This window comes from Peromyscus californicus, unplaced genomic scaffold (assembly GCF_007827085.1).
Source record: "Peromyscus californicus insignis strain IS unplaced genomic scaffold, ASM782708v3 Scaffold_16__1_contigs__length_79575227, whole genome shotgun sequence".
In the NCBI taxonomy this organism is placed as follows: domain Eukaryota; kingdom Metazoa; phylum Chordata; class Mammalia; order Rodentia; family Cricetidae; genus Peromyscus; species Peromyscus californicus.
In genome coordinates, this window is record NW_026294458.1 from 18,300,266 (window position 1) to 18,324,279 (window position 24,014).

General features: G+C 41.1%; 1 protein-coding gene across 7 annotated transcripts in view; it reads left to right on the forward strand.

Annotated features, from left to right (window-relative positions):
* Atp13a4 (ATPase 13A4) overlaps positions 1-24,014 on the forward strand; it is a 126,475-nt gene that overhangs the window by 59,820 nt on the left and 42,641 nt on the right. For 5 of the 7 annotated variants that reach the window (XM_052740598.1, XM_052740597.1, XM_052740599.1 and 2 more), the window contains 8 exons: positions 3,708-3,778; positions 3,865-3,945; positions 5,580-5,649; positions 7,120-7,254; positions 10,321-10,390; positions 19,440-19,574; positions 22,177-22,347; positions 23,424-23,581. In XM_052740598.1, the coding sequence (XP_052596558.1) occupies positions 3,708-3,778; positions 3,865-3,945; positions 5,580-5,649; positions 7,120-7,254; positions 10,321-10,390; positions 19,440-19,574; positions 22,177-22,347; positions 23,424-23,581 (891 nt within the window). The remainder of the gene's footprint in view (positions 1-3,707; positions 3,779-3,864; positions 3,946-5,579; positions 5,650-7,119; positions 7,255-10,320; positions 10,391-19,439; positions 19,575-22,176; positions 22,348-23,423; positions 23,582-24,014) is intronic. The other 2 variants (XM_052740594.1, XM_052740595.1) reach the window with 2 other exon arrangements.

Genomic DNA, 24,014 nt, shown 5'->3' on the forward strand with positions numbered 1-24,014 from the left:
TTGCATGTACATATGTGTGTAATGTGTGTGCAGATGGAATACAAAAGTGGCAGTTGAATATCTTAGAATTGGAGTTACAGATAATTGTGAGTGCTGATGTGGGCCCTAGGAATAGAACCCAGGTCTTCTGCGGGAGGTACTCACTACAGGCTACTCTTAAAGCATCATTCCTATTTTATAATGTGTGTAACAAGGCTAGTGAAGGTAATCCTTGATGGATATACTAAGGAATTTGCTTATTTCTGCAGAAGACCTCAGTTTGAACCGTGCTCTCCAAATGTGTTGGGGTTGCTCCTCTTTGTCTCGTTAAATGAGGACTGCCTGGGCTCTGACTAGTTAACACTCATATTAAAACGTACTTTTATGAGGCAGAATGTTTTCTTTTGCAGTTATACCCATACAGATAGCTGTTTAAATTAGCCTTTGAAACTAAGGTCGAGGTTTTGAAATGAAAACAGTCAGTTGCTGAGTACCTCTCTACTGTCAATTGTCATCAGCCAGCTGTCTTGAACTGCCAACATAAACATACGCAAGATGTCGGTCTCCTCCGGGGAGCAGTGCCTCATCTGTGAGGTGGCTTTTCAGCTGAGAATGAGGCTTCCCAGGTCAGCCTTGTACGTGGCCGCAGGGCTTTTACTGCCCTGAAATATTAGCACCTTTAATAGTCCATAAGGCAAATGAAGAAATCCCCAAATAAACAGAATTCAAGTAAGGGCAGAGGTCCCGAAACGGAAAGTTTTGATATCCAGTCTTGATGTCTTTATCATATTGGTATATAGGAGGTTTGCTAGCTACTTCCTTCTTGAGTCTTAAGTTTCCAATTTAGAAAATGAAAGTCATAATTCTCTTTCTGCCTTTTTATCGAGGCTGCTATGAACCTCACATACAGAGTCAAATATTAAGGCGATCTGTGGACTATAACAACCAATATTCATAATAAAGTTGGAAACTTCCATTAGTGTTAGAGTGTTAGGTGCAGCCATGGTGACATTGGTGACAGTGGAAAGAGCATCCGAAGGTGACAGTCATTTAGGGTCTTCAAAAAAAAAAAATGGAGACAGGTTTTCAAACATTGATGAAGAGGAGGCCTGGAGGACTACGTTGTAGGACTGCTAGCAAAAGGAAGACACTCTTCTGTATGTTCCAAAGAAGGGAAGAGCCAGTAGGTGGGGGAGCTAACTATTCTGACTCCTGAGCAGGAACCTGAAAGTCACCCACAGCAGATGCCCCATGGCCTAGCTTCTCCTGGGGTGAAGTTCCAGAAAATGGGCAAATAAGGAAACTCACCTGCCAAAGCCATGCCTACTGTCCTTTGCCAGCTTCTGGAAATTCTGAGGGTGACAAAAGAGATAAAGTCCAGGCAGAGAAGCTGCTGGTGGGACAGTCTCCAAGACGCTTCAAAGGTCCATCGTCAACTTTCAGAAATTGTCCAAAGATAGCCGACCATTCCATTTTACAGCCTGAGGTTAAACTTACCAGTCACTTCTTCATTTCCCTTTCTACAGGCTTGGTTGGTGGGTATTTTGTATCTATTATGTTGTCTGTTTTCCAGTCTGGTTTGATGTGAACCCAGTGTGTGTCGGGGGCTCCTCCTACCCACAGTTTGTCCCTTAAAACGTTTCCAACACAGATCAAATTTGTAGAATTAAAAACATAGGCAACCCTCACTTTGAGCACTTTGAATCCTAAAGTCATGGGACTTTCAGATTTACTCTGAGGCTGGCTTGAATCATATCCTATGAGGACAGAGCCTGAAATGCCGGAGCCAAGATTCCAGCCCCTAGAGTGGCATAATCAAAACCATTGTCAGGAGCAAAGCAAAGGTGATAGTAACACCTGTCCTTCTCCAGGAAGGTGAGGAGGACTGAAGATATTGTGTGATGAGCACTAAGTAGAACCACAGGGGACCTTCAAAGGGAATTTAAATTGTGAAGGAAGAAACTGGAGGTTCCAGACTGGGCTGTGTGGGCTAACAAGCCCCAGGACTGGTTACTTTCAAATGTTCTTTGCTCCCTGTGTTTGACAGCTTATGGAGGACGGATTTTTCCCAGTGGCAATTTGCTCCAATTTCGTATGGAAAATCAATTGGAAATAGACATGTTTTCAAATAGTTTCTTTTGTAACGAACCTCATTGGAATTTTTACAAATTATAACATTTAGCACTTTTGCTTGACTTCCAATGAGAGAGAGAGAGAGAGAGAGAGAGAGAGAGAGAGAGAGAGAGAGAGAGAGAGAGAGAGAGAGAGAAAGCTATACGATCATTGTATAGAATTACGATTCAGTAAGGCTTTGGAACTTAGAGATTTAAACTGTATTTTCTAGTTGACATGTGCTTTTACATAACAGTCATTTATTTTACAAAAATGCATTGAATACTTTTATTATCCACCAGTTAGAGGCTCTCCCCAGCTTTAAAATATACCTGATGGTTGACTATAACATTCATAAAAGTAGAATACACAGAAAGGAGCTGAATGGAACTTAGACCTAATCTGGTCAAATGCTTCAGTTTATTCCTGGGGAAACTGAGGCACAGGGAAAGTTAGTTGACATTCTCAAGGACACAAAGAGAGGCACAGCCAAACAGGAAGCCTCAAATGGTGTACCTCAATTTTGGCCACACATTAGAATTACCTGGGGAAATTGAAAAAATTTATGCTCAAAGCACACTGCGGACAGATTAAATCTTGGTCACGGAACCCAAACAACAATATTCTTTAAAGCTCTCTAGATGCCTCTAGCAAGTACCCTGGGGTGATAACCATTGCTCCACAGCAAACCAGGAGCCCCACAGTTTCTCTTTGTGCTTACTGAGGTCGCCAGTTCTTGGAATTTGTGTCACATAAAAAAATTGCTTAAGGGAATCAGAATAATGGTCACAAGGAGGCACCTCTTTTCCTTCCCTCTGCCGACACCCTCGGAGCCCTACTCCCCAGAGTACACTTGGCTGGCACAAGGTCTTTTCTCTCCTTGTAGCCACCTTGCTCTCCTTCATCAAGTCTTCCGTAGGCTGCTCTACAAACCCATCGCCTGCGAGGCAAGGATGTCTCTGACTTATTCTAGCATCTGGACTGCTCATCATGTAGCCTTAGTTTATCTCCCTGACCTTACCCTTCATTCTGCAGTCGAACAGGCCTTTTCTCTTGCCTCTTGCCTTTCGACTAACTGGCATGTGGTCTCGCTGACTTACTCTCTTCAGTCTTCATCGGACCAAAATTCTTCCCACCCTTTAACATTGCAGTTCTGATGTTGTCTCTTCCATGATGCCTTCAGCCATCTGTCTTTTCTGTATTTCTGCAGTGTTTTAAGGCAGCATTTTTTACGTCATTATATATACATATATATATATATAATATTATAAATTTATTACATATATTTCTTTGGCGTATCTATTGGACTATGAAACAAACTTCTATTTTGTAATTTTTTTCCTCATTAGTTTGTAAGGCAGTGAAATGTGGAGACTGGGTTTCATTTATTCACATATTTATCAGTATGGTGAAACATGCTGACCAGACGATGACTGCTAATCAAAATGCTGTTTGTGTGGTGGAGGAGAACAAGATGGAAAGTTAGGAAAAGAAAAAATTCTGAGGAGCATCGCTAACTTTGCTTCTTCCAGAAATGTTTCTTAGTCCCCGGGTTGCCGTGCATGCTCCAATCTTCAAACTGTAGAACTCTTGTAATACATTTTTTCTTTTTGTAGGTGAGATACATAAAAGTGCAGAAAATAAGATATGTTTGGAATAATTTAGAAGGACAGTTTCAGAAAATTGGGTAAGTTGCTTCAGCAAGTGTCTCCAAAGAACGCAGGCATTGTCTCACAAACATCACTGCTACTGGATTCTTTTTTATTGTTTTAGCTCCCTGGAAGACTGGCTCAGTTCTGCAAAGATTCATCAAAAGTTTGGACTAGGTCTAACATCAGAAGAACAGGAGATCAGGTACTACATGCACTGTGTCTATACTGGCTCCAAAGGGCTGAGATTGGTTAGCCAGGTAGCCCAGTACATGGTCTTGATTCACTAATAGCAGAAAAGGTGTGTCCCATGCATGACCTCATATATCTTCAGAGCAACCATTTTTTTTTATGGAGTCGGGGGTAGAACAGGTATGACCACCAATCCAACAGAAGAGATATGTAGTGTGAGGCTGAGAGAGATTTCATGGCTTGAACAAGGTCACAAAAATGGAGACAGACACACACACACATACACACACACACACACACACACACACACACACACACACACACACACACACACACCATTGCATGTGCACGCACAGGCACACACAGTGGGGGGAACTGACTGAGCTCCACATAATAGCATGTATAGTGATTTGGATCAATGTCATGCAAGGTGTGTATGGAGCTCCACAATCCAAATCAATCACTAGGCACAGAAACAGGGTTTGGAGAGGGCACTTGACTGTCCAGAACCTGTGCCTTTGAGCAAATAGCTTTTCCATTTGGGTCTTAATCCCCTTGTCATAAATAAGGAAAGGACTGCAGAGATGGTTTGGCCACCAAGGGCACTGCACTTAATTGCTCTTCCAGATTACCCGAGTTTGGCTCTGAGCATTCAGTTCAGGCTCCTCACAGCCACAGGTAACCTCATTTCCAGGGGATGCAATGCCCTCTTTTGGCCTCCATAGGCACTTACACACACACACACACACACACACACACACACACACACACACACACACACACAAAATCTTAAAAGTGGAGTATAGAGACCTATTCCTGGTTTTTGGAAGAGATGGAGCTCATTGCAGCCTCATTTTTTTTCCTGCATGCTTATAAGCAATGCAGAAATTGCAGTAGGTCCCTTACCCCTACTGAAGCAGAGTCTTGTTTTAATGAGATTACCCAAATTATGAGTGTTTACACAAAAAATGGAGGACGATAGCCTATGCATTTTGCAAAGCTGTTTTATCTGAGGGTCTAAATGGGAGGCACAGAGAATGGCTAGTAATCTCCATAAGAAAAGTATTCATAAAGTGCCGTGTCTCTGCATAATCAAAGCAGCACAACTCTGGATTTTCAGTTAGTAGGATGTATAATTCTGCATGTTGAGCTCTTTCTGAGAATCAAGGACTTTTCTGCTCACATTAAAACAAATATTCAGCCTCACAGAACTCCTGAATATGAGCATAAACAATAGGTATGGTATTTCCCCATCACTAAAAATATTCTACCTTCATGATCTCCCCATTCCATTTTCATGGAACAGTGGAGGAGAGAGAGTTGAGAACATATGAGTTCTGAAAGCATTTGAGAGAAAGCAGGTAATATTAGATATCAAAATTACCATTTAGGGAAATATTTAGACTTCAGGGAGTATAGTTCAATGGAAGCAACATAATCTGGTTTACTGCTTTTGCTCCTGGGACCCCCTTACACTCTTCAGTTACTTTGAGACACATGGGTGCACTATGAAACAAGAAATACTTCGATTGACCTGGAAAATGAGAAAAGGAATATAGAATAGACCTTTTCTCTAAATGTGCGGGGGCAAGGGGGTGAGATTTCTTTCATTGCTGTGACCGAGTAAATTGTGGTCTCTTCCTGCAGGAGGTTAATATGTGGACCTAATGCTATTGATGTTGAAGTCACACCTATCTGGAAACTACTCATCAAGGAGGTAATTTCTCCAGGACTTTGCCTGGGCATTGGGGAGAAAGTGATGAATCTTTGCTCTGGCCCAGTGGGGATCCAACTTGTTAATAAGTGACTACAATTTATGAGCTTCTTTAAGAGAATGCCAACCCTGCTTTCTGGATACGCCGTGTGCTCTTTTCCTTCAAGCTCTTTGGACACACTGTACTTCACAAGGCGGGCTGTGACTCTCATGTGTCCACTTCTTATTTGAAGACTCAGATGAATGTTGGGCTTTCCCCTTTCTTGAAACACTATGCTGCTTATCCCATTTCCATTCCATGAAACTAAAATCACATTTATTTTAGGAAAAAAAGTTTTCTTAGACAACATATGCAATTACCTCATCATTCAAAACTTTAGGGAGGAAACCATATTTGTTTAGCCTCTCTGAGGTCTTCTGATCTCAATGTGTGCGAGAAGGAAAGAATGGCTTAACCATCACTTAGTAAGATAAAAATGTTCTCTTGTGCTTTTATTGTGGGATTTATTATTTTGAAACCATATAGCAGTCCTCTGTGTCTTTCTGATATTCCATCTCCGTTCATCTTTGCCTTAAAAAGGCTTCCTAAATTCGATATACTTTCTCGATACTTCTAAACACGTTTGAGAATGACAGAAGACCAAGCAAATTGGTTGAGAAAGGTTCTGTGGGCTGCCTCCCTTGCCCGAAGCCAGGATTCCTGTTCCTGTGAGCAACTACAGCGAAGCTGAGGAAAGGCACAACATATTTTTAAGTCAAGCAGGACTACAACCATTGATGCCGATGTCTGTTCCCTCCCAGTGAACTAGATGTGTGGCTACAGCATGCCATGTCAGCTTCTCTCCCCACTTATGGAAAAATGCAGCCTTGCTTTCCATTAACCCATCAATGAAAAGTTCTTTAATGCCATTATATGTGGCAGCTGTTTTGTCAAAGAGTGGACAACAGACAAAGTAGTTTAATTCTGTAAACCCAAGTGTGTCACCTTTCTGAAGTCCAGGGAGTATAAATGGGGGACGATAACATCTACTCTTCATCGATTACTCTGAGGCTTAGCACAATGACATGCGAAGCACAACTTTGCAGATTGCTAAGTGTAGCTGTGATTAAAATAAGTGCTCCAGGGTCAGAATGCTTTAAGGATTTAGATTTTTGGCTCCATGACAGTCATAACTGTGTGACCTTGAGCAAATTTCTCAAGATCTGAGGCTCCATGTCCTTATCTTCATAATAGAGATAAGTAATAACTTCTGGTTAATGAGGTAATTGTGGGAAAGAAATGAAAAGATTCAGGTGATGTGGCTCAGCACATTGTGTAGCACACAGAAACTGCTGATTACATAGAACAAGAAGAACAGCATATTGCGTGGGGTGATTTAGGCCACAGTGCTGATTAGGAAAACAAGCCAATGAACAGCCATGTGTGAAGCCCAAATGCCATTCTTGTCTTCCTGTCTTTATGTCTGCTAACAGGTTCTAAATCCATTTTACATCTTTCAACTCTTCAGTGTCTGTCTGTGGTTCAGTGAAGATTACAAAGAGTATGCTCTGGCCATCATCCTCATGTCTGTCATTTCCATAGCTCTGACCGTGTATGATCTCAGACAGGTGAGTTCCCCTGGGTCCTGCGCTTGACTTCCCTGGCTTGCTCTTAGACGAGAATCTTGAAATAGTGTGGCCCCATTTGTGTGAAACAAGACCATGTTCATGAAAACACAGCAGAACTGCCGCTGTCCAAAGGGCGACAGGAAGGGAACTTCCTGTACATCCCAGTCCTTGGGAAGATGGAGGAACCTGTGTTAATATGAAGTCCTTGATCTTTTTGTTTGTTTGGTGTTCATCTACCCAAGTTCTAGTTCACCACTTCAGTTTCCTTATACTTATAGCAGGGGGTCTAGGGACTGTTGGAAGAAAACCATGTGGAACAGATATGAGTTGATCATTTATGAATCCATAAGTACCAACCTCTTCCTGGCAAATCTTCTATACACCTCTCATCGAAGTGTTCTCCCACGCTATGAGAACACTTTTCAAACTGTCCCTTTTCAAGATGCTTGTCTTTTCATCTTTGCTTTCTCAGAAAACAATCTCAGAAGTTATTTCACAAAGCTGATGGAAGCCTAGTATGAAATTTGCTCAACTCCCTACTACCTTTTGCCAAATGCCCCATTCTCTTCAGCCCCGGCTTCCCTTTTCTCTCATCACAGTGGAGGACATGCCTAAGAGATCATCATCTGTCTGTGCCCCAGACACCTGCTCTTACCTTTTTGGGGGTGTTCATGCAATCCACAGATGACTCTTCCTTCTGCACCTTCCCAAGAGTTTATCCGTGTTTAACATTCTCCAGCGCTGTCAGACTTAAACACAGAACTCCAACAAAGGACCATTTTCTCTGTACTCTTCACCCATCTTCAGTTACCGATGTAGCTTCCTTCTTCCTTTGAATAAAAATCTTGGCTCTTTATGGACACGCTCATGATCTGAACACCTTTCTTTCACTCTTTACTTGCTGACATGATTTCTCCTTTCATGCCTCCAACTAAACAACTTTTGTTAAGGGCACCAATGCAATCCTAAAGCCTATAGGTAATTTGAAATGAAATTTAAAAATGCATTTAAACTTAGGTAGTAATTTCCTCTTGTACAAGGAACAATACATGGGTATGTTAAAAAAAATTAAGGCAGAGTAACACAGTAAATGAAAATAGGATCCCTTTCCACGGAAAGAATCATCAGTGTCCAAGCTGGACTTTTAGGATTTACTGGGGCCAGATGTTCTTTACACTTCAGCAATATTTTACACACACACACACACACACACACACACACACACACACTCATCTGTTTTTCAGAATGAAAGTATGTCACGTGCACTATTTTGCAGTTGCATTTTAATTGAATATATCTTTAATATTGTTCCATATTGACACATACTTTCTTCAGAACTGATGTAGTTTTATAACTGTGTGCTGACTATTTTGGTTACTGATAGAGTCTTTGGTGGTTTTTAGTTTTCTGCTACTAACGCAAAGCTGCAGTGAGAGTCTTTTTTTTTTTTTTTTTTTGGTTTTTTGAGACAGGGTTTCTCTGTGTAGCTTTGCACCTTTCCTGGAACTCGCTTTGGAGACCAGGCTGGCCTCGAACTCACAGAGATCCACCTGGCTCTGCCTCCCGAGTGCTGGGATTAAAGGCGTGCGCCACCACCGCCCGGCGAGAGTCTTTTTTTAATTTTTTAATTTAATTTAATTTTACATATCAGCCATGGATTCCCCTGTTTTCTCCCCCGGCCCCCCCCCCCCCCCCCCCCCCCCCCGTCTTCCCCCCCAGCCCACTCCTCATTCCTATCTCCTCCAGGGCAAAGACTCCCCTGAGGATTGAGTTCAACTTGGTAGATTCAGTCCAGGCAGGTCCAGTCCCCTCCTCCCAGGCTGAGCCAAGTGTCCCTGCATAAGCCCCAGGTTTCAAACAGCCAGCTCATGCACTGAGGACAGGTCCCGGTCCCCCTGCCTGGGTGCCTCCCAAACAGTTCAAGCTAATCAGCTGTCTCACTTATCCAGAGGGCCTGATCCAGTTGGGGGCTCCTCAGCTATTGGTTCATAGTTCATGTGTTTCCATTCATTTGGCTATTTGTCCCTGTGCCTTTTCCAATCTTGGTCTCAACAATTCTTGCTCATACAATCCCTCCTCTTTCTCGCCACATCTGTAGTGACTTATATTACATAGAAAAGTGTGTGTATAGCTTATTGTTTGTAATTATATTTATCTATTTGACTATATGGCTAAAGTATGAAAATATATTTAAATATACATTTTTAATATATATCTTTAAGTAAATTTATGGACAATAAGAGTCATATTTCTGTTGTTTTCCATTCTATCTTGTTTCTTAACGTAGCCTTAGGAATATAAAAGGCTGCTTAATAAATGTTGGTTGAGTGAATGCCCACATGAATGAAAGGATGACTTAGTAGTGTAACACTCTTTGGCCTTATCCTACTGTACTAAATATTTTTAGGGCATATTTATCAGATTAAAAATAATTCAGAGAGTGTCTTTTAAAAATTTCCCATATATGTGTGATTTTGGTCATTGTAATTTCTCTCCCCTATTGCCTTCTCTCATTCTTCCCCCATCCCACTGAAACCCTTCCTCCAACAAGGCCCTCTTCTACTTTGATGGTGTGTGTGACCCACTGACTTCACTTAGGGTTGTCTACATAAGCATGGATTAGGAGTTATTTTCTGGAGAAGGTCAACTTGCCAGTGACTATTTCAGTGAAGAAAACTATACTCTCTCTCCCAGCACACCATTAACTCCCCATAATCCTCCTGGGAGAGGTGGAGCCTTGTGAGTCTGTCCTCTTAGGGAGTGTCTCAAATAATAATAGTAGGATGAAAAATGAAAACCTGAAATGATTGGAAAACATAACCAGTCAGAAGGTCATTCACACAATGCTTTCTTATTAAATGTGGAATAAAACATTTATTTATTTTTGTCTCTTGATTCACTCTCAATGTAGTTCATTTATCACACACACACAAAAAAAAACACCAGTGGGAAGACTCTGTTCCTACCCAGCCCTCCCATGTTTATAGAGGGCTAGCTCCATACTGAGCAATACCTGGGGTCTATACTTACACAGATAAATGTTGTCTGTTTTCCTTCTCTCTACAGCAGTCCGTAAAACTGCACCATCTTGTTGAATCACATAATAGCATCACAGTCTCTGTATGTGAGAGAAAAGGTAAGCTACACTATTTTATACCTACATGTTATATCCACAGACAATCAGAAAGTGACTTGGTTTCTGTTTTCTGATTGTTCCCACCAACTCACCTGCATGTACATTGTTCTTATACATCTGCTTATAAGAAAGAGGAATCTGAGATCTTTTCACCATAAGAAGGAAACCCATTTCATAGAGGTTGAATTTGCATGGCAAACCAAATATATCTGTAAGGTACACAATTAAGTGGATTTTGACATATGTGTATACTCACAAAAGTATGGACATCATCAAGCAGACAGGACTACTTGTCGCCTACAGTTGTCTTGAGTCCATTTGTCCTTCCTCTCCCTTTGCCTCCCTCATACACAGTAGTCATTTATCTGCATTCTGTTGCTATAGGTTAACATCCCTATTTAGAATTGTACATAAATGGAATTGTAAACATCCTATTTAGAATGTTACATAAATGTTAACATCCCTATTTAGAATTGTAAATAAATATTACATAAGACGCATTCTTTTGTCTTTTATAATATATTTTGGGTCAGTTTGGCAAGAGGAGAACAAAGTTCACAAAGGTTCATCTGCTTTTGTTAAGAGTACCCATCATACATTCTTTTTTTATTTCCTAAGGTATGCCATTAGATGGGTATACATACATTTGTTTAATTCACCTGTGCATGATATTTGGGTTATCTCACTTTTTTTTGTTACAAACCACAGTGCTGTGAACAGTCAGGTGTGGGTCCTTTCATAGACATACTCTATCATCCCTGTGTGTACCTAGTTACAGAGCAGCTAACCCTGGGGTAGATGTTCAACATTTTAAGAAGCTAATGAATTGTTTTCCAAAATGATTGTAGCATTTCCCTCCATTCCTACCTGCTGTGTATGACAGTCTCAGTTCCACATTCTTGCCCCCACTCAATGTGGCCAATCTATGTAATTTTAGCCACTTTAAATTATGGAATAAAATAAAGTATCTTATTACTTTAATTTGCATTTCTCCAATGGCTAATGGCCCTGAAGATCTTTTCAAGGGCTTATTTGTGACTCACATGCCTTTTTTGAAGTATCCATTTGTGTCTTTTGTTAAGCAGATTGTCATATTATTAAATGTTATCAGACATCTCCTCTCAGTCTATGATATATCTTATCATTTTCTTCACAGCATCTTTTAAAGGGCAAATGCTTTTACATTTTAAAGTCCAGCTAATGAGCCTTTTCCTTTAAGGATTACACTTCTAGTCTAATTTCTAAGGCATCTTTGCAAATTTTAAGGTCACTGAGCTTCTCTATATAGTTTTAAGCTTAAGTTCTACATTGTGTTTTCACCATCTGCTTTGAGTCTGTTTTAGACTGAAGTTCACTTTTCTCCATCATGTATTTAAGTACTCTGATGTCGTTTGTTTAAGAAGATTGATTCTGCACTAGCATGTTGCTTATAAATCTTTGATAAGTGCCTGCTGTCTATGAAGGTGGACCACTTTGTGAACTCCATGTTTTGTTTTTTCACTGTCCTGCCAGGGTCACACAATGTCATTGATAATATGGTCTGAATAAGTCATGTTAGTGCTTCAGTTGAATTCTCTTTCAGTGCTACTTTGGTGTATCATGCCTCCCTCCGGGGTTAATATGGATTGTTAATTTGGAATGGTCTAGAATCACCACGGAGATGAACTTCTGGATGCACCTATGAGTAATTATGAAGATCAAGCTAGCCTCTCAGCCCGCCTGTGGACAATTATCTTTATTAGGCTAACTGGGGTGAGATGACTCACTTGGACAGTGGGTGGCATGACTCTGAGGCCCCAGACTGAGTGTAAAGGAGAAAACACACTGGACACTAGTATTCCGCTTCTTTCTCCTTCTGACTAGATGCAATGTGGCCAGCTGTCTCAAGCTGCCAGACTTCTTTCATGGTTGGACTGTATTCTCTCAACCTGTAAGCTGAAATAAATCCTCCCCCTTTGAGTTGTTTATCACAACAAGGAGAAAAGTAAATAATACAGCAAATTAGCACTGCAAGGTGATGTTGCTCTGATAACATGACCATGTGGGTCTTAGGCCTTTGTGATTATTTGTGCCTACAATATGGAAGAGTCTGGTACTTTTAGGGAGAAAAGTCCTAGTGTGTTAGAAACAGAGCTTAATGTGCCATTCTGATGGAAACCTAGAAGACAAGAAAAGCTGAGAGAAACAGACAGTGGTTGCCTGTGCTCATGAGATTTCAGAGAGGAACTGGAACTCCATTAGAAATTGGGCTGGGGTCATTCATGTTATATTTTGGTTTAGAATCTTGTTTCATTCTGCCCATGTCTGGAGAACTTGAGTAAAGTTGAATTCAAACATAATAGACTAATTGGTTAGGTGGAGGGTATTTATTGACAGTAAAGTATTCATTGCCTGTTTCATGGCTACCCTTTCCTGAACTTATCCAGGTCTACAGTGAAAAGGAGCAGAAATGTGGGCAGAAGGATGTGAAAATGTGCAGTTGGTTGGGGAGGCAGAGAGCTTGACCAAATTGAACTTTGGAGCCACAGTACATACTGAAAAAGAGGCTGTAATTATTAAAGAGAAGTATTTTGTTCTACATTGGTGCAATAAGAAATGTACCCTGGTGGCAAGACCCCAACCATCAAAGGTTGAAACTTGAAATACAAGCTTATTTGAAAAAAGAGAGTTGAAATTGAGGATGCAGCTGACAGGAATCCCTGCTCCTATAAATCAACTGCCTAATTAAAAGTTTCCCATGGTTCATCTGATGGGGAAAGTTGCAGGTGTGGAGTAGAGCTGGCCTGAGAAAGAGGCTGTGTATGCTGTAAGTGATGGAAGTGGAGGAGTGGGGTTACTCGAGCCCTGTGGAGCCCATATGATTACATTATGAGCCCCAGATGCTGCATATGGAGCTGCAGGATTTGATATTTGCTCTGATGCATTTAGATCATGCATTGCTTTAAGCATTCCTTCCTAAGGTCCCATTCTTCTCTTTGGAATTAGAATGTTTATGGCAGTGGTTCCCAACCCGTGGGTCATGACCCATTTGGGATTTGAATGACTTTTTCACAGGGATCACATATCAGATACCCTGAATATCATATATTTACATTAAAAATCATAACAGTAGCAAAATTATAGTTATGAAGTAGCAATGAGATAATTTTATGTTTGGGGGTCACCACAGCATGAGGAACTATATTAAGGGGTCACAGAATTAGGAAGTTTGTGAACCACTGGTTTATGGTGTGACATTAAGTGCTAAAGGTATGCAACTTGTAACTAAAAAATTTGTGTTTTAATGGTTCACAGTTAAGAGTTTGTCTTATGTCTTAGAAAGACTTGAACTTTGGGCTTTCGAATGGTGTTGGAATTATTAAATTGTTAAAGACTTTGGGGACTTTTAGAGACAAACTGGAAGTATATCACATTATGAGCTAAAAAGGAAGCTTCTAAGTGATAAGAGTCGAGTGTTATGATTTAAAATGATGTGTTGGAGTGACAAGTTGATAAGCGATGGTTTGTGATGATTACTATTATTGTCAACTTGACAAGATCTAAAGTCACCCATGCGTCAAGTCTGTAAGGGATTATCTCATTAGTTTAGTCTTTGAGCATGTCCATGAAAGATTATCTTGATTAGGTTAATTGAGGTGTGTTGTCCAACCTTAACCGTGGGTGGCACTGTTCCACAGGCTGGGGTCCTAAGTTGAATAAAAAAGAGCAAGCCAGCTGAACACCAGTATTCATCTCTTTGCTTCCTGACTGTGGATGCACTGTGACCAGCTGTCTCTGGCTCCCACCACCATGAGTTCCTTTTCATGATGAACTGTATTTTCTTGGACTCTAAACTCTTCCTCAAGTTGATTATTGTCAAATATTTTGTTGTAAAAATGAGAAGATATAGTAACAAATACAGACTATTCTTTTCAAAATGACTTGGAAAACAATTTCTTTAATTGTTTATTTCTTTAAACTGTGCTGAGAGTTTGATTGGTGTTGTGTTAAGTCTGTAGTCAATAGTAGAAAATGAACCTATTTACAGCTCTGGATATTTTCTGTGGAGATGTAGATTTCTTTAGGTCTCCTTAGATTTCCCTCTTCGGTAGTTTGCAGTCGTCTGTGTGTGAACCTTACACATTCTTTTTCAGATTTATTCTTAAGTATTTCAGAGTTTCGATGCTATTATAAATATTATCAAAAGTAAATATTTGTTCATTCTCTACTTATTCCAAGCATGCATTTACTGAGAGTGCTCAGCCAGAGTGTTTGGTATCTCATTTTTACCATGTAAGCCTTTGCTCATAGGCATTTTTCCAAAGCATACCTAGTGAAGAGTTTACAATAAAGTATGAGTTCTTTATAACACTTATGACTTGAGTTTAGAACTATAAATGTTTTATTTTACTTTGAGGATTGTACTTGTGTTTCCCCTTTATACTGAAAACTCCAGTCCTCAGTGACAGCCAAGAATGGTTCATTTGTTTTATCCCACTATATACAATCATCTCAAAATAATAAGCTGACATTCTCAGCAATGAAGTAATTCTGAAAAACAGTTTACAATGTTTTGAAGAGTTCCCCACTTCAATTGTGATAGCTCATTAGAAACAGAGCCAAATATACAATTTGATTTAATAAATTATGCTTCAATATCATTCAAAATAGTTCTCTGCATGGTTCTGCCAACAATGTAATAGATTCATTTCACTCATTTGTTTTAGGTTTTTAGCATCAGCTTTTCAAATTTATTTTTATTTTACATAGATACTCTAAAAATATCACCATGTTTTAAAATTTAAATTCATGAGATAGAAGATATTCAGGCTAGTTCCACTTCTTTCTCTCCCCTTTGCCTTGTTTCTTTATCATAACTACTTTTGTTATTTTTAAATTTATTCTTACAATTAGAAATATAAGCAAATTATATAAAAAGCAATAGCTTATATTGTGCATGCAAAATAGATTACATAATTACACTGGTGTGTTTTTATGAACAAAGGTATACCAAATTTAACTATTCTGTACACATCTATGATTCCATGGACCTTTTATAACAGGATATATACACATTCTTCATTCCTTATGATTCGCAGTCCTCTCATGTGGAGGAACCATTATTAATTCAGTCAGTCTGCTATTGAATGTTTTCCTAGTCTTACACCATCATAAGTAACGCTGCAATAAAGAGTTTCTATGTATGGCCCTTCATATTTTCATCAGTGTATCTTTGGTATAGATTTTGAGATGCCAAATTTCTAGATTAGAGAATAAAGCATGCACACTTTTGCTAGGTAAATATTGCCACATTTCATTCAGTAGAGATTGTGCCAGCTTGCATTTAGATTGGCAATGTGAGGGTACCCATTTACTCACCACCGTGCCAACAGAATATGCTGGCAGATTACTTGATTTTCTAATTGGAGGGGTAAGCAATGTTATCTCATGCATATCTGCCTCCCTACTCTTTTCATTCAGAGACATTATAAACAGAGACTGTTTCTATTTTCCAGAATGACTTAAAAACAAGTTCCTGAGATCATAGAGATGACTCAGTTAATACAGCAATTGCTAAGCAACCTTGAGGATGAGGGTCCTGCTCTTCAGAACCCATGTAAAAGCTGGCACATGTGGAAGCCACCTGAATTCCCCATGCTCAGGAAGCAGAGAGAGGGCATCTCTGGGGCCAACTAGCTAGTCAGAATCGTCAGCTCTAGGTTCAGCAAGAGACTCTGCCTCAAAAAAATTGAGTCAAAGGTGATGGAGAATGACACTTGTTGTCAGCCTGGAGCGTACACATGCACAATCACACATTTGCACATGTATCTGCCCACCCACATGAAAACATGCGTACACATGTACGTATACCACACATACACATAGACAAAAGAGAAAAGAAAATAAGTAGTTGACATGTGGCTCCACAATTTCAACAGAGCTCACTGTGCATTCTTTAGAGACCAGGACATTCTCCTGAAGAAACTGCAGTGTCCTCAGGAAGCTAACTGACACATGCTAACATGGTCTGCTCTTTGTCATGTTTTCTCAGTACCGTTCTCTGTAGGAAAGGGATCCAAGATCACACAATGGTGTTATTTGCCATATATCTTCAGTATTTTTCATTTGGTTCTTCTATAACCCATGTTCTCCCATTCTGGGTATTTTATAAATTGTCACTATGTTTGGATTCGGCAAATTACAGATATGATGGTGTGTGTGTGTGTGTGTGTGTGTGTGTGTGTGTGTGTGTGTGTGTGTGTGTGTTCCTTCTTATCAGGATGTACATAATTTAAATTTGTTCTATTACTAATGATGTTAAGTTAGGTTACTTAATTACATAGTGTCTGCCAGTTCTTTTTTTAAAGTATGCTGTTTTTTCCTTTGTAATTAATAGTTATATTGTTGAGAAATATTTTCAGACTATATAAATAGACTATCTCCATCAAATTTTCACCCACTAGTTTTATTATCTACTGATGTTTCCTGACTTAATTATTGCTTTTATACTTGATAAATAAGGATTTTCTAATTTGAACTTCTTAATTATTTAATTGCCATCTTGCTGCAAGGAAAAAATCTATTTTTCTTTTTACATATATACCCACTAACCTATGCCATTATGAATTCATGAAGCCCTACTTACTCAATGGCTTTATTATTCTTTATTCTTTATTATTATTTACTTTGTTAAAATCTTTCCAGATTTAGGCAGCCAGCCCCTTTATGTGGATTTGATATCTTTTTGGTCTGTCTCCATTGTTTGAACATTTTCCTATTTAATGGCACAGTGTGTCTCCAGCTTATAATTTACATTTGCCAGATTGTAATCAGCTTTTTCTTTAAGATATTTTCATGATTTCATTTTGGGGGTGTGGGGCTGTGGTTGAAATTGAGAACTCAATATTTGGGCATGTAGTGTGCTTGTCCTTATTAGGGAATCACTGCCCTTAAGCTTCCTCAGAAGAATATTAGAGAGTATAAATTAACAAACTGACCAGAGTCATATAATGTATAGACATTCCTACATATTTGCACATTACTTTATGATGTCCCCAACTCCAAGTCATAGGGTCTTTTCAAGGCTTATGTCCTTTGTACGTGAACTTTTTTTTTCTTTTTTTTCTCTATGAGAAACCTGGCTCTCACTGACTTCAGTAGATCTGTTTACGATATTGGTTCAGCCTGGGTGTGACCAATCTTCCATCATTGTTGATGCTTCCACTACGCCCAGTCTCACTCCCATGTAAACACCTTCATCACCTGCCCAGACACCCAACATTCCATAGCAGGGTACCACTGCTATGGTTGTATGGTGCCTACCTGGGTTCTGTTGGTCAGAGTCAAGGACACGCACATGACCTTTCATCCCACCTAGACTCCCAACACCGCCAGCAGCCTGCAAGCCATCTTCCCAGCCATGTGTGTAGATACATTTCCTGACGCTGTGATGAAGTACCCTGACAAAAGCACCTTGCAGGAGGAAGGGGTTATTTGGCACACAGTTCCAGGTTGTGGCCTGTGGTGGTTTGCATGAAAATGTACCCCCCTCCCCATAGACCTAGATGTTTGACTACTTGGTCCCCAGTTGGTGGAACTGTTTGAGAAGAATTAGGAGGTGTGGGTGTGGTCTCAGAGGTGTGCTACTGGGGGAGGTCTTTGAGGTTTCAAAGCCTTGTTCCACTCCTAATGTGCTCTCTGCTTCCTGTGTATGGCTGTAGATGTGAGCAAGCTCTTGGTTTGCCGTTCCAGCAATCAGGTCTGCTTGCTGCTGTGCATCCTTACCATGATGGTGAGGGACTTTTATCCCTCTGGAATCATAAGCACCCAATGAAACATTACTTCAATAAGTTGCCTTGCTCATAGTGTTTTTATCACAGCAACAGAAGATTAACTCATACATAGTCTTCATGATAGAGAAGTCAATGTGGAAGGACCATGAAGCAGCCAGTCCCATTGCATCCACAGTCAAGAGCAGAGAGCAGTGAATTAATGTTTGCTAATGCTCAGCTCTCCTTCTCCCCCTCATCTGGTCCAGGCCCCAGCCCATGAAAAGGGTGCCACCCACATTCAAGGTGGGTGTCTTAGTCACTTTTCTCCTGCTGTGGTATAATCACCATGACCAAGGCAACTTAGAGAAGGGAGGGTTTATTTGGGCTTAGACTTCCAGAACGTTAAGAATTTGTCACCGTCGTGGTGGGGACGTAAGGCAGCGGGCAGGCACGGTGACAGGAAGAGCTGAGAACTCCTGTCTCTAACTGCCAACAGAAAGCAACGAGAGTAAACTCAACATGGCCCTGAGTTGTTATTCTCTCAAAACCCCTCCCCATGACATACTTCCCCATCTCAAACAGGGCCACCAACTGGAGACCACACATTCAAATGTTTGAGAAGATGGGGAGCATCTCATGCTAACCACCACAGTGGGTCTTCTCACTCATACTAACCTGTCTGAGGCTAACCTCCCCAGAGATTTCCATAGGCTAACTTAATAGACAGTCCCTTGTTGAGATCGTCTCCCCAGATGATTCCAGATTCTGTTAAGTTGACACTTAAAACTAACCCTCATGGCAGCCTATATGCTCAGCTCCATGACCTTTTTGAGATTGAATAAGGGAAGAAAGAAGTTCGGGCATCCAGGCAGGGAACCAGGAAGGAAGGGAGGGAAGAAGAAGGAATGAATAAAACAAGCAGCCTTTCAAATCTTGAACATGCAACTTGTGCGTGCGTGTGAACTGTTAGTATCTGGCAATTTATCACACAGTTTCTGTACATCTCTTGCCTGAAGATGTCTTTGTATATGAAAAATATTAGTCTTTTGTCTGTAAGCATCAAATATGTTTTCTGAGTCTGTCATTATTTTTCCTTGGCTTTTTCGTCCTTGACACTCTGGGAGCTTTATTCCACGCAGTCTGTTTCCTCCCTTCTTTTTGTCTTCAGAGTTTGAGCTGATGCTGAGGACTAGCCTCTCTTTTTACATGTTTTAGCTGCTTCTCTGAGAATCCACAGCATGGAGCAGTGGGACTGTTGACTGCGGGAACATAACCTGACTGTCCGCTCACACTTTCAGCTGGAGTCCAAGACCTGGAATCCCGCCTCCTGGTGCCTGGAGATTTATTAATTTTGACAGGGAGCAGAGTGCAAATGCCATGTGATGCCATTCTGATTGACGGCAGCTGTGTGGTAGATGAAGGCATGCTGACAGGTACGGCTGGAGCTCCGCATTCATAGCCTCCTCCGGGCTGGCTCAGGGTGTATGTTATCATGGTTCTGGTTGGCTCTTCCCCTACCCGAATGACAGTCTTGCTCACGGCAAGCTATGAGGTTGCTGTGTGACCTTTCTGCGTCTTCAAGTCTTGCTTAGTCTTCCTGTGGTTGTATCTGTGAGTTCAAATCAGGACTGTTTTCTATGCACTCAAGTCAGCGCATTCAGAATTTACTGAATTTGTAGCATTTTCTTCCTCAACGAAAGGTTATGACAACTTCTCGTTTTATCTGAAAAGACTGTGGGGATCATCAGATCTTTCAAAATCATGTCTTTTCTTTAGCATACTTGCATAAAATTCCCCTTATAAACTTGGAAGTTCTGAAAACCATCAATGACATCCTGAAATTCACAAGGCCAAAGCTAAAGGCCTCATAATCCTCACTGAAAATGTTAAAAAGTCCATGGTGCAACCTTGGACAGATCTGTTACTCTCAGAATATACACTATGTGTTTTGCACTGGCTTTATTTTATTTTTAACTTGCATGCTGAGCTGAGGGGTGGACCTTCGAGGTCAACAGCCTACCTCACAGTCTTTGCAACTGAGATTCAGAGGGAAGAGACTCACTCAAGCTTGTATCATGATGATTTTGCACTTGCAAAGCATAGTAATGGCATTTCTGTAAGATGAGGATGTTTTCTTCAGGGATGAAACTGGGACCAGTTTAAGCATTTATAATGTCGTGTGGTTCCCATTCAAGTCCATAGCAATCCCTTTGGTTCCAAGCTGGCCCGAAAGGTATGAACAGAGACAAGAACGTTCATCTCTCTTCTGTATGAGCTTAAAGATAAAGTGGGTGGCATCAAGGCAGATTAGGTTTATTTCCCAAGTATCCACTGACTCATAGAAGCCCATCAATGCTGGGACCTTCCTAATGCCCAGGACTATTTCTTAATGATGATAGCTCCACGCTGACTTTTTACTACTTGCTCTGCAAAGACCAGTTGGAGGCTCTGAAGGCTTCTTCCTCAGAACTGTCCTTGGTTGCTTCCGCAGCTTCAGATTTACCTTGTATTAGTACTCAGTTCTCTGAAGTGTGTTCCTCCCACCACACTGGCACAAGTTGCCAAAGTCACAAGTGCCATGTCCAGTGATTTTGCTCCATCTTGTTGACTGTTCAGTCTCATTTGGCTATTCTGACTCTCTCTCTCCCAAACTCTCCTCTTCCTGACTTTTTCTAACATCCTGCTCTTTCTAGGTGCTTCTAGCACTGACCACGCCCATTCAGTTTGTTCTTTATCTTCTCTTTCTCTGTCTCCTTAAGTGCTGGCACTGTTCAGGGCTGTATTCTTGTCCTTTTCTCCTTTCACCCTTTGCTTAATTCTTAAATAAACTCTCTCTCTCTCTCTCTCTCTCTCTCTCTCTCTCTCTCTCTCTCTCTCTCTCTCTCCCTCTCTCTCCCTCTCTCTCCCTCTCCTCTTCTCTCCTCTCTCTGAAGCTTTACTTACCATGTCCAAACTGGTGAGCTCTGACTAAAAGTTCTGAGTGCCAGATCCAAATAACTATCAACCACACACAAAGCTTTTCAACATGGTTCTTTTACAAGTAGCTGCAGTCCACAGTGGCCCACAGTCAATTTCTGGTCTTCTTAGAATCTTTTTTTTTTTTTCGAGACAGGGTTTCTCTGTGTAGCTTTGCGCCTTTCCTGGGACTCACTTCGTAGCCCAGGCTGGCCTCGAACTCACAGAGATCCGCCTGGCTCTGCCTCCCGAGTGCTGGGATTAAAGGCGTGCGCCAGCACCGCCCGGCTTAGAATCTTAACTTTTATTATTACTGCCTGTCCTCTGTTCTGCCTCCAAGCTAGGGTCCAGGAAGCTGTTTTAGTTCTCTGTCTTTATTCTATGACCTGCTGGTGTAACAATTCTCTCGACTTTTGTAGCATCTTACTTCATATTTCTTGAATCTAGTACTTTCTTTCCCTTTCCACTCACCTGCTGTTCTTCAGGCTCCATCCCCTCCAGCTATGACTTTTATGATCACCTCCCAGCTGACTGTCCACCCGCCCACCCCATAAGCCTTGAACTCATCCCTTGCATCATGGATAGAGAATTTTGTCTTACACGTCATTGTAACACTGCTCTACAAACTAAAGCAGTTAGCCATCCCCCTGCTTCCTGATGCCAGGGCCTACAGAAACAAGTTCAACACTTAACTGTGTCATACTCGGGGTTCTCCATGTTTGAGCATCTGCATAGGCCTTATGGCTTCGCACTCCCTACATCCCACATTCCATGTCACACAGCTTGCTCTTCCATAAATGTCTTTTCCCAACCCATTTGAATGCTTATGTTTAACCTAAAGCACATATAGTATTTATAATATGACATTTTACTTATTTGGTTACATACTGCCCTCCTTTTCTAAAGCACAGAACTCTCAACAACGTGACCTATGCTTGTCTTGTATCCCTAATACCTAGGCTACTTTGCTCCATGGTAGGCTCCCGATGAAGTTCTCTGACCCACGAGAGAGTGTAGATGTGATTGACAGGAGGAAGGCATCCCACCTCACAAAGTGAGCTAGATACTTGTTTCTTATAGGAGAAAGCATCCCTGTCACTAAAACTCCGTTATCCCAGATGGCTAGCTCTGCACCCTGGAAGATGCAGACAGAAGCAGATCCCAGGCGGCATGTTCTCTTCTGTGGAACAGAGGTCATCCAGGCCCGGGCAGCTGGCTCCGGGACTGTGAGAGCAGTGGTCCTACAGACAGGTGAGCATCTTCTCTGCAGGCTGTTTGCAATGACACCTTTCTGCTCAGTGTGTCTAATACCTTAAATTTATTAGGTTGGGACCAATCTTTGGATAGCACAACAAGTATGTGTAAGTCTGTATATTTTCAATGCTGACTTGCTGACTGAAGGGTGGCACCTGCATCTTAGTGGCATAATAGTGGCACAGATTACAGTCATCACTATTTATGTGCTTTGCAGTTTATAAACACTTTCTGTACATCAAGCCAGCAGCAAAGATGCATATTGCTTGACCCCTCCCCATTGTGCACATGAAGAGTCTGAAGCTTGAAGTCAAGTGGTCAGTTAAAGACCAATAAACTGAAAATGGGCAAAGCTGGACCAGAAACCCAGCATTTCCAACCAGAATCCCAAGTTCATTCCAGGCAGGAAGCTGAAAACTCAAAATTTAGCAGTGAAAGCTATTAGAAAGGTTTAGAATGTGGGATGCATCAATATTTTACTGGGCCACTCAATTGCAATTCAATCGAGGGAGACATGTATGTGTGTGTGTGTATGTGTATGTGTGCGTGCGTGCGCGCACTCCCAGGGTCACTTCCTTAAAATTAAGCTGTGCTCTGAAGAATTGTGCTCTGCCCTGGGTATGGCAGGCCCTGTCACTGGTGTGCATTGAAGTTACAGGTAGGGGGGGAGAAAGCCAGGGAGAGGACTAGGCTCCAAGGGAGACAATACGTTTCCATGTTAGCCGTATGCATTGTCCTAGACAATAAAACACTGTTGTCTTTAGGTTTAAATTTTAGCTTTAGATTCTTTAGAGCATTGGCTCTCAATATTCCTAGTGCTGTGATCTTTTAATACAGTTGAGGTTACTCCCAACCAGAAACTTATTTTTGCTGCTACATCATAACTGTAATTTTGCTGCTGTTACGAATCATAACGTGGCTATTTTTGGAGACAGAAGTTTGCCAAAGGGGTCGAGACCCACATGTTGAGAACTACTGCTCTAGAGAAGACCAAGGCAATGTAGACATTTAGAAGATTACTAACAGTATGGTTTGCTATCTTGAAAATGTGGAACATGTGTTTGTCATTTCAGGGTTCAACACCGCAAAGGGGGACCTTGTGAGAGCCATCCTTTACCCCAAGCCCATGAATTTCAAGCTTTACAGGGATGCCATCAGGTTCCTCCTGTGCCTTGTAGGGACAGCCACCATTGGCATGATCTATACTCTGTGTGTCTATGTGCTCAGTGGGGTAAGCCTTTGTATGCTTTCACACACACACACACACACACACACACACACACACACACACACACACACACACACACACATTCACTCTCCTCTACCCATTTTATTTCTATGTGCCGACCTCATTTCTGTATGTTGACCTTTTTTCAAGGACAAGCAGACTTAGAGCAAGCTAAACTCCAAAGACTCCTTGCAGGCACCCCGCTCCACCTCTGAGCCATTTGCTGCTCAGTTCTGTGATAGCAATCAGATTATAGTACAGGAACAGTTTGTTTACTGAAATGACAGCATGATTCTGTTCTTGCACATTTACCCATTCTTTACGCTACTTCATATTTAGTTTTAAAAGCGAAATATTTCATAAAAGTAGCATTTTGCAGCTATCAGATGAAGAACTCTAAATGCAGCCAGATGCTCAGTGCTGGCAGAGCCACAGC